At 37.1% G+C, this 16,072-nt stretch overlaps 2 protein-coding genes across 2 annotated transcripts; both read left to right on the top strand.

Annotated features, from left to right (window-relative positions):
• The first annotated feature begins 917 nt into the window (after positions 1-917).
• LOC128982605 (uncharacterized) lies at positions 918-2,837 on the top strand. The gene has a single exon (XM_054401564.1). It carries the CDS (start codon positions 918-920, stop codon positions 2,835-2,837), a length of 1,920 nt encoding a protein of 639 aa, XP_054257539.1.
• A 6,615-nt stretch (positions 2,838-9,452) lies between these two features.
• On the top strand, positions 9,453-10,649 carry LOC128982604 (uncharacterized). The gene has a single exon (XM_054401563.1). The coding sequence runs from the start codon at positions 9,453-9,455 to the stop codon at positions 10,647-10,649; it is 1,197 nt and encodes a 398-aa protein (XP_054257538.1).
• The last annotated feature ends 5,423 nt before the right edge of the window (positions 10,650-16,072 follow it).

Here is a 16,072-nt window from a genome sequence, read left to right as displayed (position 1 = left end):
CTGACTGTAACCGTCATTTTAAAAATCAAACCTGTTTTATTGCTCACCAAAAAAACATTTGTTCATCTGTAAAGAAGTGTGGGGAATGTAACCGGATTGTAAGACCCAAGGGTAGAAAACAGATCCATGTGTGTGGAGAACAGTTTTGTAAAGTATGTTTAAAATATACTGATCCAAACCACAAATGTTATATGAGAGTAGATTCAAGTAGACCTAATGCAAAGAGCTTTTTATTTATATTTTTTGACTTTGAAACTCGTCAAGATGAAAACATTCAAGATGATCCAGAGAAAAAACTTCATGTTGTAAATCTTTGTGTTAGCCAACAGTATTGCTGGCAATGTATATCAAATGATGATGACATTCACTGTGAAAACTGTATGATCCGTCAAAGAGTGTTCAATGTGAATCCTGTAGAAATGTTCATGAACTATGTAATGGAGGCAAAAAAGAAATTCAAATCCGTTTGTGTAATTGCGCACAATGGGCAGGGCTTTGATTTTCAATTTCTGTTAAAGTATGTGTACAATGAGACAAAACACAGTCCAAAATTGATTTCAAGAGGGACAAAAATCATCCTAATGGAAGTTGATAATGTAAGATTCATTGACTCTATTAACTATTTTCCTATGGCATTAGCAAACCTCCCAAAATCATTCGATCTTGGCCCTGGAAAAAAGAAGGGATACTTCCCACATCTTTTCAATACTTTGAGCCACCAAAACTATGTCGGACCTATCCCTGACAAAAAGTATTACTGTCCAGACTCTATGTTTACAAAAGGGCATGAAAAGTTTATAGAATGGCATAATGAGCAGGTTGTAAATAACTACACCTTTGATTTTCAAAAAGAAATCCTAGAATATTGCATTTCAGACGTGGACATCCTGGCTCAAGCCTGTATTAAATTTAGGACGATGTTTTTAAAAGAATGTAACGTAGATCCATTTTTGGAAGCAGTAACTATAGCAAGTGCTTGCAACTTAGCATTTAGAAGAAACTTCCTCAAGCCAGACACCATAGGTATTATTCCTATAGGTGGTTATCGTCTTGCCGATAACCAATCTGCAAAGGCTCTACAGTGGTTGGCCTTGGAAGAGGACAAAAGAAATGTGAGGATTCAACATGCTGGCAACAGTCGAGAATTTAAAATTCCAGGCATTGGAAAGGTTGACGGGTTTGATGGAGAAATAGTTTATGAATTTTATGGTTGCTATTTCCATGGATGTCCGAAATGTTTTCCATATAAAAGAGAAGAACCTCTTCAAGATGATCTATCAGACAGTTTACACTTGCGGTACGAAAGAACCATAGAAAGAACAGGAAAGATACGACAGCAGTTTGATGTAATAGATATGTGGGAGTGTGAATTTGATGATTTGAAGAAGAGAAATAAATTGCAATATCTTAACAATATCCCGATTCTAAACACAATCCCACTAAACCCGAGGGATGCTTTTTATGGGGGCCGAACCGGAAACTCAAAGACATACTATAAGTGTAAGAAGGAAGAAGGAGAACAGATATTCTACGTAGACATTTGTTCTCTCTATCCTTGGGTCTGCAAATACGGTATGTTTCCTGTAGGACATCCTACGATATTTGTTGGTGATGAAGAATGTCTAAAGAGAGGAATGGAAGCTGAAGGACTTCTTAAATGTAAAATTCTACCCCCTACAAATCTTTATCATCCTGTATTACCGGTGAAAATGAATGATAAATTAATGTTTGTCTTGTGTCGTGTGTGTGGAGAGAACTTGTCATCTTCTGGAGAGTGTCACCATGGAGTGGAAGAGAGAGCTTTGGTAGGAACATGGACTATGATGGAAATAAGAAAAGCTGTAGAGAAAGGCTACGTAATTCTAGAGCGATATGAGTTGTGGCAATATGAAATGGCTACTTTTGAAAATGGAGGTTTATTTACAGAATTCATCGACAAGTTTTTAAAAACCAAGCAAGAAGCTTCAGGTTATCCCGACTGGTGTAAAACAGAAGAGGAAAAACAACGATACATAAAAGACTACTTTGACCATGAAGGAATTTCATTAGATTCTGACAAAATCGAGAAAAATGAAGGGATGCGCTCGCTTTCTAAACTTATGCTCAACTCATTTTGGGGCAAGTTTGGACAGAGGCAAAACCAGACCAAAACGTTAGTGACTAGGGATCCTAAGGAATTGTTCAACCTCCTAGTTAGTCCAGTAGACCAGGTAAACAGAATTAAAGAGATCAATGAAGAAGTTGTCGTTGTAAATTGGCAGCATTTAGAAGAAGTTGGCGAATGCTTAAGAACTGTCAATGTGGTTTTAGCAGCTTTCACTACAAGTCAAGCCAGACTAAAACTATATGAACACCTTGAGAAACTAGGAAACCAAGTGTGCTATTATGATACAGACTCGGTTATCTACGTCTATAGACCAGGATTATATAAAATACCTGTTGGAGACTACCTAGGGGACATGACTGATGAGTTAGCTAAAGATTATGGACCAGGCTCATTTATTGTGGAGTTTTGTTCTGGTGGTCCCAAAACCTATGGATATGTTGTTTATTCCCCAGTAACAAATGAGTATAGAGAAGTTTGCAAAATCAAAGGTATCACCCTAAATTTGTCTGCTAGTAGAAAATTGAACTTTTCATCCCTAAAAGCTATGATTTTAAGTGAAACCAGTGAATCAGTACCAATTATAGAAAGTAGAATTAGAAGAACAGAGAGTAGAGATGTGGTAACAATTGTGGAGAAAAAGGATTTCAAAATAACAGGTCCTAAGAGAAAACACGATGGTGATCATGACACTTTACCATATGGATACAAAAAACAATGTAAGACTCCATAAGCAGGGCATGAGAACACACAAATTTATCATTCATTTTCAACGGTCATGTTTTAAGATGCAAGTGGACAATGTAATGTAAAAATAGTTATTGTAGTCAAATATAGGTAAACAAAATTATTATTTAGTATCTTTAGAGATTTTGGTGAGTGTAATTACATGTTAGGACAGTGTTAAGTGTTTTAAAATGATATTCTGTAATATTAATGATTCAATAGAAAAGATTTTTATACTAATATTATTTCTTGCAAGTATGAGTTTTATCTACATTATGAGAATCACTGAATTAGATATGATACATAAATTATGTAATACAGAATAATATGGTCATTTCCACAATGGAAGCTAGACTGGCAATTGCTGATGAACTACATAGGCCTGCTAGAAAAAATTACCTCAGACGTAAAGTTACTCTTAAGGGCCTCAACGATTTATATCAAGCAGATTTAGTGGAAATGCAACCATATTCTAAAATTAACAAAGGCTATAAGTATATAATGACTATGATCAATTGTTTTTCCAAGTTTGCTTTTGCAATACCACTAAAAAGTAAATCTGGTATAGAGGTGGCTAAAGCTTTAGAACCAATTTTAGCTAAAAATAAAATGAAAAACTTTCAAACAGACCAAGGTACAGAGTGGTTTAATAAACATGTAAATAAACTTATGAATATGTATAAAATTAATCATTATCATACATACTCTGAATTAAAAGCTAGTATTGTTGAAAGGTTAAATCGAACTTTAAAGTCAAAAATGTACAAGTAATTTACAGCAAGAGGAAGTTATGAATGGGTAAGCATATTAGATCATATTACTAGTTCCTATAATAATACAAAACATCGGACCATTGGTATGAAGCCAAAAGAAGTGAAGAAAAAACATGAAAAACAAATATTAAACAGAATAAATGAAGCAGCAAATCCAAAAAAGGTATACAAATTTAAAGTAGGGGACAGTGTTAGAATTAGTAAGGCGAAAAGAATGTTTAAAAAAGGATATTTGCCAAATTGGACAAACGAGATATTTAGAATACATGCTGTCAAACCAACTAGACCAATCACTTATATTCTGCAAGATCATAAAGGAGAAATATTAAAAGGTGGGTTTTATACAGAGGAAATTAGTAAGTCCAAGACTGGAGATGTATATTTAGTGGAAAAGATTTTGAAACGAAAGGGTAATAAGCTCTTAGTTCGTTGGGCAGGGCACGATAAAAATAGTGATAGTTGGGTTCATTCTGATGACCTGCGACTGTGATCTGTTGTTATTTTAAGAAATAGCAAATCCTTATCAAGTATTTATCATACTGTCAGCACATTTGAGTAATCAGTCAGTATGCGGCTTAAGAAACAGAATGTTCATTTAACCGTGCAGAACTTTGACCAGTTTATCGGTACAGGATGTGTAAAGAGGAACAAACATGGGGATTTATTACCAAACTCTATTCGTTGTATAATTTGTGGACCTAGCTCTTCAGGGAAAACAAATATTCTATTTAATTTAATTTTTGATAAAAACGGTGTTAGGTTTAAAAACATTTATGTTTTTTCAAAATCTCTATATCAACCAAAATATGAGTTTTTAAAGAAAGCTATGCCTAAGGAAATTGGTTATTTTGCTTACGACGATAACAGTTTAGTCATTCCCCCGAATGAGGCTGAGCCGGATTCTATCATGATATTTGATGATATATCTTGTGAAAAACATAATAACATTCGTAGCTACTTTACCATGGGTAGGCATAATGACATTGATACATTTTATTTAGGACAAACATACAGTGCTATACCAAAACAGCTCATTAGAGACAATTGTAATTTTCTCATACTGTTTAAACAAGATGAAATGAATTTGAGACATGTGTATGGTGATCATGTGACTACTGACATGTCTTTTGAAAAATTCAAAGAGCTGTGTGCAAAGGCATGGGAAGACAAATATGGGTTTTTAGTCATTGACAAAAGTCAGGATCAATATAATGGACGATACAGGATTGGTCTTAGTAGTTTTATAACGGCTTTCTAATGGTGCGCATTTATACTTACAATGATATAAAGGGTTTCGATGTAAAGCTTCATAATGTTAAATCAAATTTATGTACATTTTATTACAAAGATAAAGGTAAATTTTGTGGCAACTATTGTAGTAGAAGCCCTCCACATGGTTTTCAGTTTAACAAGAGATGTTGGAGACATAAAAGACCTAAAAGCTCAACAATTATACCACCTGTAATACTTCTTATGATCTCAGCAAGTGAGAGGACTTATAATAGGGATGCTTGGTTAAACTTTGTATACCGTTGTCAAAAGAAGAATGTTCCATTGGAACTAGTGATGTATCATGAAGATATGAACAACTGTACGGTAAGAAACCCGCAAAACCTCATTTCTAGGTTCAGACCTTTTCCTGATATATTTGGACCGACCCTACCCCTGCGAGATCTACATGGAAGCGTTAATTTTTCACAAGTCGTGTTTAGAATGTTAGAATATGGATGTTTGATACCGAATGCTAGTAGATGTATAGTTTTGACAGAAAGAACAATACCGATAAGGTCACCTTTAAAGATTTATCAAACCGCTATGTCTTTAAAGTGTTATATAAATATAAGTTATAATGTTGCCTATGATGTTGTCCCAGACGGCATTCCTCCTCAACCTAGGGGTAAACCATTCAGTGGTGTTAATAATCTCTGTCAAGGGTTGTATACTGTAGATTTCTTAAGAGAAGCTTTACCTACAGTTGCCTTAAATTGTGAAAAATTCGGAATCAGTTTGAATAATTGTGTGTATTCTGTAACAAATTCAAAATTACTCGAACAGTGGAAAAGGTTTACAGGGGCAAATCCATGCGAGTTTTGGCTCTTGAACTCATTTTTATTACAGAACATTAACAAACACAGACCAATTGATACGCTCAAGAGGTTCATGACGACAGCAGTAGAAAAAGATGTGTACATAGTATCAGAAATCCCTCAGTGGAGAGATGATTGGAAAAGGACATTTATATTTAAAAGTCTTATACGACCGTATGTGATACCACGTTTTGATTCTAGAGTACAGAATTATTATAACGGACTGGACTTTAGTTATGGGATCTCCTTAATAGATGTAATACATTTCATACGAAAACACAAAAAGCGTGCAATGTTCTTTAGACAGGTGGAATTACCTTAAATTCTCAAAGTAAAACTCAAACTTTTAGTTTTCACTATGGAACCTAAGAGTAAACAACTTACTGCCAAACTTATTGAGTTGCGTAAAGCTATTAAACACAAGTATAAGATGTTCAAAGAAGGAGCTGAAGAAAGTGATATATTACTTGAAAAGCAATACAAACCGATCATACAAGAGCTAAGAAAAACACCACAAAACGTCACCGATATAAAAACGGAGCAACCAACTATTAAGGAGGAACATGTGTACGACGATGACAAAGGACAATCGTTAAATTATTATTCTACTGATGACGACGAGGAGGAGGAGACTGAAAGGTTCTCCCCCGACACCATGTCAACACCTAAAGGTAAAGATTTGTCAGCGCTAGTGTCCACACCTCAACAACAAGCGTCAACAACTCAGTTTATTGAGACATACTTTAAGAATCCCATTACACAGCATTATATGGATATGTATCTAAGAGATGCTGGTGGAAATAAAAAGACCATAGACTACGTTTATGGACCTCAGTTTTTAGATGGTGAAAAGTTGATGGTAGGTGGAAAAGAATTAGATTTTGATAGTGAGGGAAATATAAAAATAGGTGGTATAAACTATGGGGCATCTGAAGGTATTTATGAATTACTTTTCAAAAGACTACCAGATAGTAATACATACACGAATGAAGATTTAAATAAATACAAAAGTATACTATTTGATACAAATGCTCATAGAGACGGTTTCAGGCATAACGGTAAAATTAAATCAAGTAGAGGGCAAAAATATATCAGAATTATCCAAAAACTATTTCCCAGTCGTGGTAAGGGTATGGCGTGGAAGAATACAAAACACCACGATGTGTTATATTGGGACGATCCAAACGAGTTGGTGGAGCGATTTGAACACATAGCTATGTCCACAGAAACTGGAAACAAAGTGCATGCGAATGAAATTATTAGTATTGTGGAAGAGTTGAAAGAGGCCGGCTTTATAAAGGGTTTTGGTAATAGTAGATTCAAGGCATTGTTAAAATGACGATTGACAAGTTTGGACGCAGCTCAAAGTCCTCAGAAAAAAATGTCAAAGGACCTAAAGGCGATGGATTTGATATGACAGCTGATGGGCACTACGATATAAAGAGCAAGCGCCTAACTAACATTGGGGAGGCTGTAGAATCACTTGATGCGGTGTCCAAATTATATGTGGATTCAAGACTGATCCCACTGGAGAGTGGAGGTTTTAATTTGGGGTCTAAAAGGATGAGAAATGTAGATGACGCTCTTGAGGGAAAAGATGCTATTAATCTACAGACTTTAAAACGAATGTGTTTGACACAGGGTGAGGACTCTGACTTTGACGCTGGTAAAAAACAAATAAATAACTTAGCCGTTCCTAGACATCCAAGAGATGCTGCAACAAAACGTTTTGTAGAAAACATTTGTTTAAAGGAACATTCAGCATTAACTGCTAGCTTAGAAATACTTCGTGAGGATCTGAGATTATTTAAAGAAAGACTTGCAAAATGTGAGGGCTTAATAGCTAGTAATAAAGACTACCATGATAAAAACTTGAGAAAATTCGGAGTGTTACTGTATAATTATATAAATAAAAAGGAAACCGGTAGGTCTGCTACAATACCGATAGGAGGTGAAAAAGATTTCATAAATTGGGAAGTTTTGTTTGCCGATCATTCAGTAGCAAAAAAGAGTGGAGCAGAAGAAGAAGTCCATCCTCTCCCACCCAATAGCTACGATCTTTTCATCGACGAGGAACTGAATAGACCTTCTACTTAAAGAAAGTGAACAACTTAAAATGTCAGAATCCAAAACTAAGAGATTCAGATGTAAACAAACAACCGTTCAAGGAGGAGGTATAGTTTCTTCGGTTCTTAATAAAGCTATCGACTTATTACCCATCGAACTTCATATACCGGGAGGATATCAATATTGTGGACCTGGAACTAAACTAGCCAAAAGGTTGGCCAGAGGGGACCCAGGAATAAATAAATTAGATCAGGCTTGTAAGGTGCACGACATAGCCTACTCTAGATATAAGGATTCAGAGAACAGGAGACGTGCGGATCAAGCGGGCTTGGCAGAGATTCAAGGCCCCAGATTCGTCTTTAGTGGAAAAAGCAGCTGCCTGGACAGTTACAACAGCCATGAAAGCCAAAACAAAGTTCGGCGGAGGACGCAAGAAGAAACGAGCCCCAAAACGCAAGAGTAGTAAAGGTAAAGGGTTATACTTGAGACCGTACAGAAAGGTTCAAGGATCGGGCAAGAAAAAGAAACAACGCACTACAAGGAAAAAAAAACATCAAAATCCCGGTGAAACCACTAACAAACTACGAGTTGGAGAAATATGCAAAATTACTTAAAATACCAAACTTTAGAGGAGTGTACATGAGAGATATGCTACCTTCAAACCCCAAAAAATATGAATCAGTAATAGTAAACCTGGATTCTGGAAGCGGTGGTGGCACTCATTGGGTATGTTTTAGAAAATTAGACAACAGAGTGTATTATTATGACAGTTTTGGTAGTTTGAAACCACCACCAGAGCTCTTGAGGTATTTTGGGAATTGCACAATTTACTATAATTACAAAAGAGAACAAAATTACGATTCAGTTATTTGCGGACACTTGTGCTTAAGGTTTCTTTCTAGTAATGTTTTGTCTCACGGGAACATCTAGCGTTTTGTCACATGAACTAGCATATCCAATAGATGTAAGTACCGGGGATTGGGAGCTTGGTCTGGTCGATTTAACAACTTACAACTCAATTCCCAACATTGAAACAAATATCAATGACAAGTTTTACTATGGTGAAAACAAAAAGGTCGTTATTCCCGAGGGAAGCTATGAGATCGAGGACATAGAAAAATATATAAAATCTAAATTAGGTGAAAATATTACCTTCTCATTAAAAGCAAACAATAACACTCTACAAGCAGAATTGTGTTGTAGTGAAAAAGTTAACTTTTCGGAAAAAGACAGTTTGGCACAGGTGTTAGGTTTCAAGCCAGGTGTATACGAAGCCGCAACACTTCACACATCAGACCTGCCAATTAATATAATTAAAGTGAATTCCATACGTGTTGAGTGTAATATCAGTCGAGGCTCGTTTTTAAACGGTATAGAAGGCCATGTCATACACCAGTTTTATCCTGCAGAACCTCCGGGGTATAAAATAATTGAGATTCCAAAGAATGTGATTTACTTGCCTGTCATCGCTCAAACGATAAACAACTTGTCTGTATCTTTAAGAGACCAGGACGGTAATTTGGTTAATTTTCGTGGAGAGCCTATATGTGTTAGACTCCATCTCAGACGTAGAGATGGGAATACTATTTAGAGAAATAACTACTACACAAAAAGTCAGTTCATCAAGAAAGACTGACCAGTTAAGTTGTAAAAATATACGTTTTCTACGTTCTCTCGGTTTTAAAGTAGTAAAAAATGGCAATGCTAGCGATAGAAAACGCTGCTATGTACGATGACTCTGTCACTAGTATGGAGTATCATAATCATCAACCATACGTCTCGTGTAGCTATAGAAACAACGACGAAGTCAGAATACCGATCTTACAACAGGATATTCTTACCTTGCCGTTTGATAGTTACGTTGTCATTCACGGTAAAGTAGAGGCAACTAAAACAACAGGAGCGACAGCATTAGATGTTAATTTAGTAAACAACGGTATCGCATTTTTGTTTGACGAGGTTCGTTATGAGATCTGTGGTAAAGAAATCGATAGGACTAGAAATGTGGGAATCACGACGACTTTGAAAAATTTGGTTTCCATCCGGGAAGAAGAAAAAAACGTGTTACAGAACGCCTGTTGGTTCGGGCCTGGTGAGACAGTGAATGTTAAAGACTTTATATACTCCATACCGCTTAGACTTCTTTTAGGATTCGCAGAGGATTATAGAAAGGTAATCGTCAATAGTAAACAAGAACTTATTTTATTGAGGTCCTCGACCGACCTGAACGCCGTTAGTACGTCTGAAGCTGGTACTTTAAAATTGGAAATCGTAAAGATATACTGGCGTGTGCCTCATGTGATGGTAAACGATTCGGCAAAACTCAGACTTTATAAGTACATCGAGAAAGACCCACACATTCACATACCGTTCAGACAGTGGGAAATGCATGAGTATGCGAATTTACCTACGACCAGTGATTCCTTTTCCTGGCCTATCCGTACGACCAACCAGTTGGAAAAACCGAGGTACATAATTGTCGGCTTTCAAACAGGTAGGAAAAACGACATCACCAAGGATATGTCACAATTCGATTCTTGTGACGTAAAAGATATAAAAGTGTACCTAAATTCGATATACTACCCTTATGACGCTCTACTCTCAAATACGGCGTTGTTTTACGACGCTTACGCAAATTTTCAAAGTTCTTATTACGGTAGAGTAGGCTCACCGATATTAAACTTTACAGATTATACAACAAAATGTCCCATTTACATAATCGATTGTTCGAAACAAAACGATTCAATGAAGACAGGCCCTGTCGAAGTGAAGTTGGACATTCAAACTAACAAAAAGTTTCCCGCCAACACTTGGGGATATTGCCTCATCATTCACGATTGCCATTACACTTACACACCACTAACCGGCGACGTGCGAAAGATCTCCGTCTGAGACGCCGCCCAAGGCCAACTGGTTATCCGGGTCCGGGGTCGAAGGCCGAGGTCGAGGGCCGAGGTCCGGGTTCGAGGGCCGGCCAAGGTCTAGGCGCGCCACACAGACACGTGATCACCTTGTGCTGTCGCCTTGTAATTGAGGAAACTAAGCTGAAAATATTAATCGCTCGCAGACCTCTGATCTTGACGGGATAATTTTGCAAAATTACATCAGAGACATGGACGCCAAACGAGATATAGAAAACCATCCGGCATTTATGACGGTCGAGAACGAGGAACTTTTAAGAAAGAGACTTAAAGTGTTGAAATTTTTAAATCGTCTCGACGATCATATTGCTCGTCACAATCTAACAGAAAGAGTGGACACCGCCGGGCCTGACGAGTTTTCACATTACAAAGAATGCGTTGAAAGTGTACAAACAAACGAAACCGGAATTGATGTAGTAGATACTTGTAAATGCTGCTTAGCGGGTATGTACCGCTGTCGCGCTTTGCAAATACTCGACGAAATACACTCGATGGTGAATCAAAGTGAAAAAGACGTGTTGTTTCGATTCAGTCGCCATGGAGACGCCAAAGAGTGTTGAAGACCAAAAGATCGCGCAGGAAGGAAATCCAGAGGTAAGTGAAAATATTGAAAAACATGACAAGCTCGCGTTTATAAATCTAAATCTTTTTGACGAGGACATGGTTTTGATAAAAAAACATAAAATTAACGGAAGAGAACCTGTAAACTTTATCGACTTGTCAGATGTTCATTTTTTAACAATCGAATTCATTACACGCTCTCAACTAAAACAAGAGTACACTGAAAAGGAGTTGGAAAATATTGTAAATGAAATGTTTGAATATAAAGGAATCGGTTTGAGATTTTACAGTAGTTATACAGCTGAAATACCATATAACCCGAAGCGTGTGATGTACACGGATACTAGTAAAAAGTCACCACTCAACGTTTACAAGTACGGGTGTTTAAAGTACCATTTGGTAAATCGGTACTCTATTTTTAGTCAAAATATCAACAGGGGATCGGAAAATGATTGGTACAAAAGTGATAGTTGTTCGGATACCGAGTCTTTGCAGTTTACCGATAGTGACGGGTCTATGTCTGCAATAGATGATGAAGATGATGACGATGATTGTGAATATGATGATGATGATGATGATCACAACGAATAGACAATAGGGGTGGGGGTACATATGTAGGAATTGTATAATTGTAAAAATAAATTCATTCGAGGATCAGTCTGTGAGCCATGGAGTTCGAGAAAGCAACTATTCTTTCAACACAACAGCCGGCGGAGCAGGAGGAGGTGGAGGAGACCACGGGTCAGATCGAGGTAATGACCGCGAAAAAACCCAGAAGGAAGAACACAAAGGTGCCCCTTCCTCGTAGCACTATAAGAGAGATATTTTTAAAAAGTATTTTCTATTTGGACAAGGACTGTTCTAAATTCATAGTAGTCGGATATTTTGAAAGTTTAATGCGTACTGTAGGAGTATTATTTAAAACCGGGAAAAGCTACATCTTTTGGCCCTATAGTGCTTTTAACGATTTAGCCGTTCATTTTGATGAAATAACATCCTCTTTGACTGATGAAACTAAAAAAGGTTACAGTGTCACGACTAATGAAGGGGGATACACATTGAAAGTAAGAAAGGTGTTTGGTAATCTCTATGTGTCCATTCACGACAAAGAACGAGTGATTCTCTTAAACCGTGATGAGTGGGATCAGTTCGTGCGCAGTCTCCACGAAATCAAAAAATACCTTGTCGAGCTATTTACCAACGAAGAACTGATTCGAATGTTCATAGACCGCGTTTTGATCTCACAGGAGGAGGACGACGCTATTCCACCCGCGGGTTTGCCTACACATTTTGTAAATAAATTAGTTGACGAAGTTTTGTTTTTCAAGAAATGGTTAATATGGGATCAGTAGAGCAGCAGCAGCAGCAGCAGCAGCAACAAAAGCAGGAGAAGGGCGAGGACGATAATAAAACTAAGGGACTGTCAGCAATAGTTGAATTTCACGGGTTCAAAGATAATCAAAATCGTTTTATAATCAAAGAGTTTGCTATAGTGAGTAAACATTTTCACACACATTTAGTTTTTGATGCTCCTTTTAACGAATCATTTTTAAATAATAAAATGTTGCGATCAGCCAGGTGGTTAACGAGGCATTTTCACTTCATAAAATGGGATACTCAAGGTATACCATACGATGAAGAGTTAATCCGAACTCTTTGTAAACCATTTGCTACACTTTACACCAAAGGTAGCGAAAAAGTCAAGTTTCTTAAAGAGTTTCATGTCAATGTTGAAGCTATCGAAGAATCGTATACGAATTCTTCTTCTTCAAACTTACAGATGATTTGTCTTTTACCTCAGCACAATGGTGGGGGTAAATGTGCTCTGCGCAGTGCCAAAACATTTTACAAATTAAAATTCGAAAACTAAATTCATTATTTCATCAGCCACCAAACAAGATGGACACAAACGCTTGGGATATTCTCTCCTCCGAACCAAAAGAGCCGGTAGGTGTTTTAAATGATAAAATTATAATGAGATTTGCCGGATTTCTCAACTGGGATTTACTGTCAACTCATTATAATTTTGATATTGAATTGCTTAGAATGTATTTTCACAGAATTAACTGGCACATACTTTTAAAAAGATGCCAAATCGATGAGAAAATTCTCAGAGAGTTTGCATCGTATTTCTCTGCCGAATGTTGGTCCATTATCAGTGAAAATCAAACCCTATCCGAATCATATATTCATGATTTTGCAGATAAAGTCGATTGGACTAACATTGCTTTGTACCAGGTAGTAAGTGGGAAATTTCTTTGTGATCACGTTAGTTTCATTTCTGAATTGAAAAAGGTTCATGGAAACAACGATGAATACGTTCTCGTTATTACTAAGAAAAATAAAAAGTAAAAAAAAGTTAGATTAGCTCTATTGTAAATATGATTTCTATTGATGTAAATATACTTTTCAGATGTAAAATTGCTGTGTGAGTTGTGTGTGTGTGTGTGTGAGTTTTAAAAACTAAAGAGTCTGTCATCCTGTCAACAGTTGTAAAATCCTATACGGAGAGGTTGCCTTAAAAAGCATAAAACGTAATATGATTTCCTCAGACCAAACCAACACTATTACTCACAGGGTTGCCGTAAAAAGCATAAAACGTGATATGTTCCCCCTGGTTTAATGTGTTACAAAAAAAAAAAAAAAAAAAGGTGAAGTCATCCGTTTTAGGTTAACTTTGACAGGAAACAAAGTTGGGAATAAGCCCCTGTAAAACCGTGAAATGTGTTTTCTTTGTGACAACTCTAGTATGGGTGTGTGTGAGTATGAACAAACATTTACACAGCATTTTTACAACTGAAAACTACTTAATGTAATTTAACTCTGGGGGTTGTGGTAATATTAATGTAACTAGGGTTGGTCAAAGCATATGTTAGTCCCTCTTGACTCCAGAGGGTTAGGCCTCCAGGGGAAGCCTCTGGGTAAACAAAAAAAGAACGCGCCATGACCCTACCTCATGGGTGGTGTGGAAACTTGGGTCAAAAATATAAATAGGAGATAGCGTTTTGTCTTTTGCTAGCTATCTCTATAAGTGAGGCCCCTTACATAATAACTATGCCTTGTCTCAGAATGGCGGGACACGCCTGACCTTGTAGAGCCTTGACGTTAAGAAGCCAGCGCTATTTAATACGCCCGCAATCGTTGCAAGCCTCAGTCGCTTCAACATGACCAAGCTAACTTCTACAGCTGTGCTCTTCTACATGCTCTTCATAGTGACCTGCTGTGTCGCTATCCGACCCCCGAATCAGGTATGTGATTTTACAATATTTTAAAAACTACCTGTTTAATAATTCTCCTAATACGCTTATAAATTAACCTTTGCAACAAGTTATTAACAATGTTATAAATATACACTATTCACTATTAAAGATTCTCCATTAACCATAACCTGTTTTTTTTTTATTTTTTTTTTTTATTTTTATTATAACATAATCACTAGTACGTTCACATATAAATGGGTTTACTCTTTACTAAAAATCTAAAAGCTATCAAAAAACATAAGTTAAATTTTATAAAGAAATTCTTTTTAAATCAGATCTATATTACAAACATTATTTTTGACTATTTTTATGTAGCCTCCTGCTCCTCAGCAGTCCTCAGACGACAGGGATCTCTTCGCACCAGAAGAGAACCTTGACATGGTCGAGGAGATCTCCAGCGAAGAAGATGATACAACTGACATAGAAAGGGAGGAAAGGGATGTTACACAGCAGATGCTAATTAAGGCACGCCGAACTCTGTTGTTGACTGAGACGCTAGACTCAATAGATGTCGAGTATCATCAGGCTTGGACGAGAGTTCGTCAAAGCCTAGATAGGCTCATGCCTCACTTTCGAGGTCCAGCCTCGAGCGTATGTATTTAATAATAATAATGCAATTTATTTTACATAGAGTATTGATTTATATTATCAAACTGACTATATTTATCCAAATAATGAGTATGTATTTATTCAAAAAATATTTAACTATGGTTTATCAAGATATTGCTTCAATGGACTAGCAATAGTTATATTTTTACAAAAATGATATTTACTATGATAATAATTATTCAATATTTCTCCTTCTTTAAACATAATGTATGAATTTGGGTTGAGTCACAACTAGGATTTTTAACACTTCAAAGAGATTCATGTATAGGTATTTTCAAGAGCACTATTATAATTTTCAGGGTAACCCCCAGGCCTGCGATGCTGCGATGGAGGACTTTATTACAGCCATCGAGAATCTCCCTGACCACCTGAGAGCTCGGTTCCGCAGGAGTTTTATGGGTCTTCGGCTACCCTCAAGAGCCAGGCAGCAAACTGCAAACCCTGCCCCGACTCCATCGACCTCCCAAGCTAGCGAACCGGTTGACGAGAACCGACGAGTTCTCCCTGCCTGGATGCAGAGGATCCTGGCAGAAAATCAAGCTTCTTCTTCTTCATCAGGCTGGTTGTCGGTCAGGAGGACACCATCCAATCAGGCCCAGTCAACCAATGCTCCTCCTACCCCTACCAGCTCTCGACGGCCCAACATCCTGCGTCGCAGTTCGGAACAACCAACCTCAAGACCTATAGAAGAGGAGGAGGACGACGAGGACGTTTTTGCCTTCCCACCACCACAACGGAACCGACCCACACCCCTACAAGACATAACCAATCACCGTGTAAGTTTCTAGAAGACTATAGGTACAGACAAGTTATGAACAAATCGTTTTAAATAGTAAATGACTATAGGTACAGACAAGTTATCAATCATTTGTTTTAAATAGTAAATACTAATCGTCTTTAATTTTTTACAGAACCAGAATGTCAATATTGCTACCACTAGCAATGCAGCAAATCAGCCCCAGAG

This window comes from Macrosteles quadrilineatus, unplaced genomic scaffold, assembly GCF_028750875.1.
Source record: "Macrosteles quadrilineatus isolate MER2022 unplaced genomic scaffold, UCM_ALF_1.0 Scaffold_738__1_contigs__length_34327, whole genome shotgun sequence".
NCBI lineage: Eukaryota > Metazoa > Arthropoda > Insecta > Hemiptera > Cicadellidae > Macrosteles > Macrosteles quadrilineatus.
Note: the sequence above shows the minus strand (reverse complement) of the source record. Positions and strands in the feature narration are given on the sequence as shown.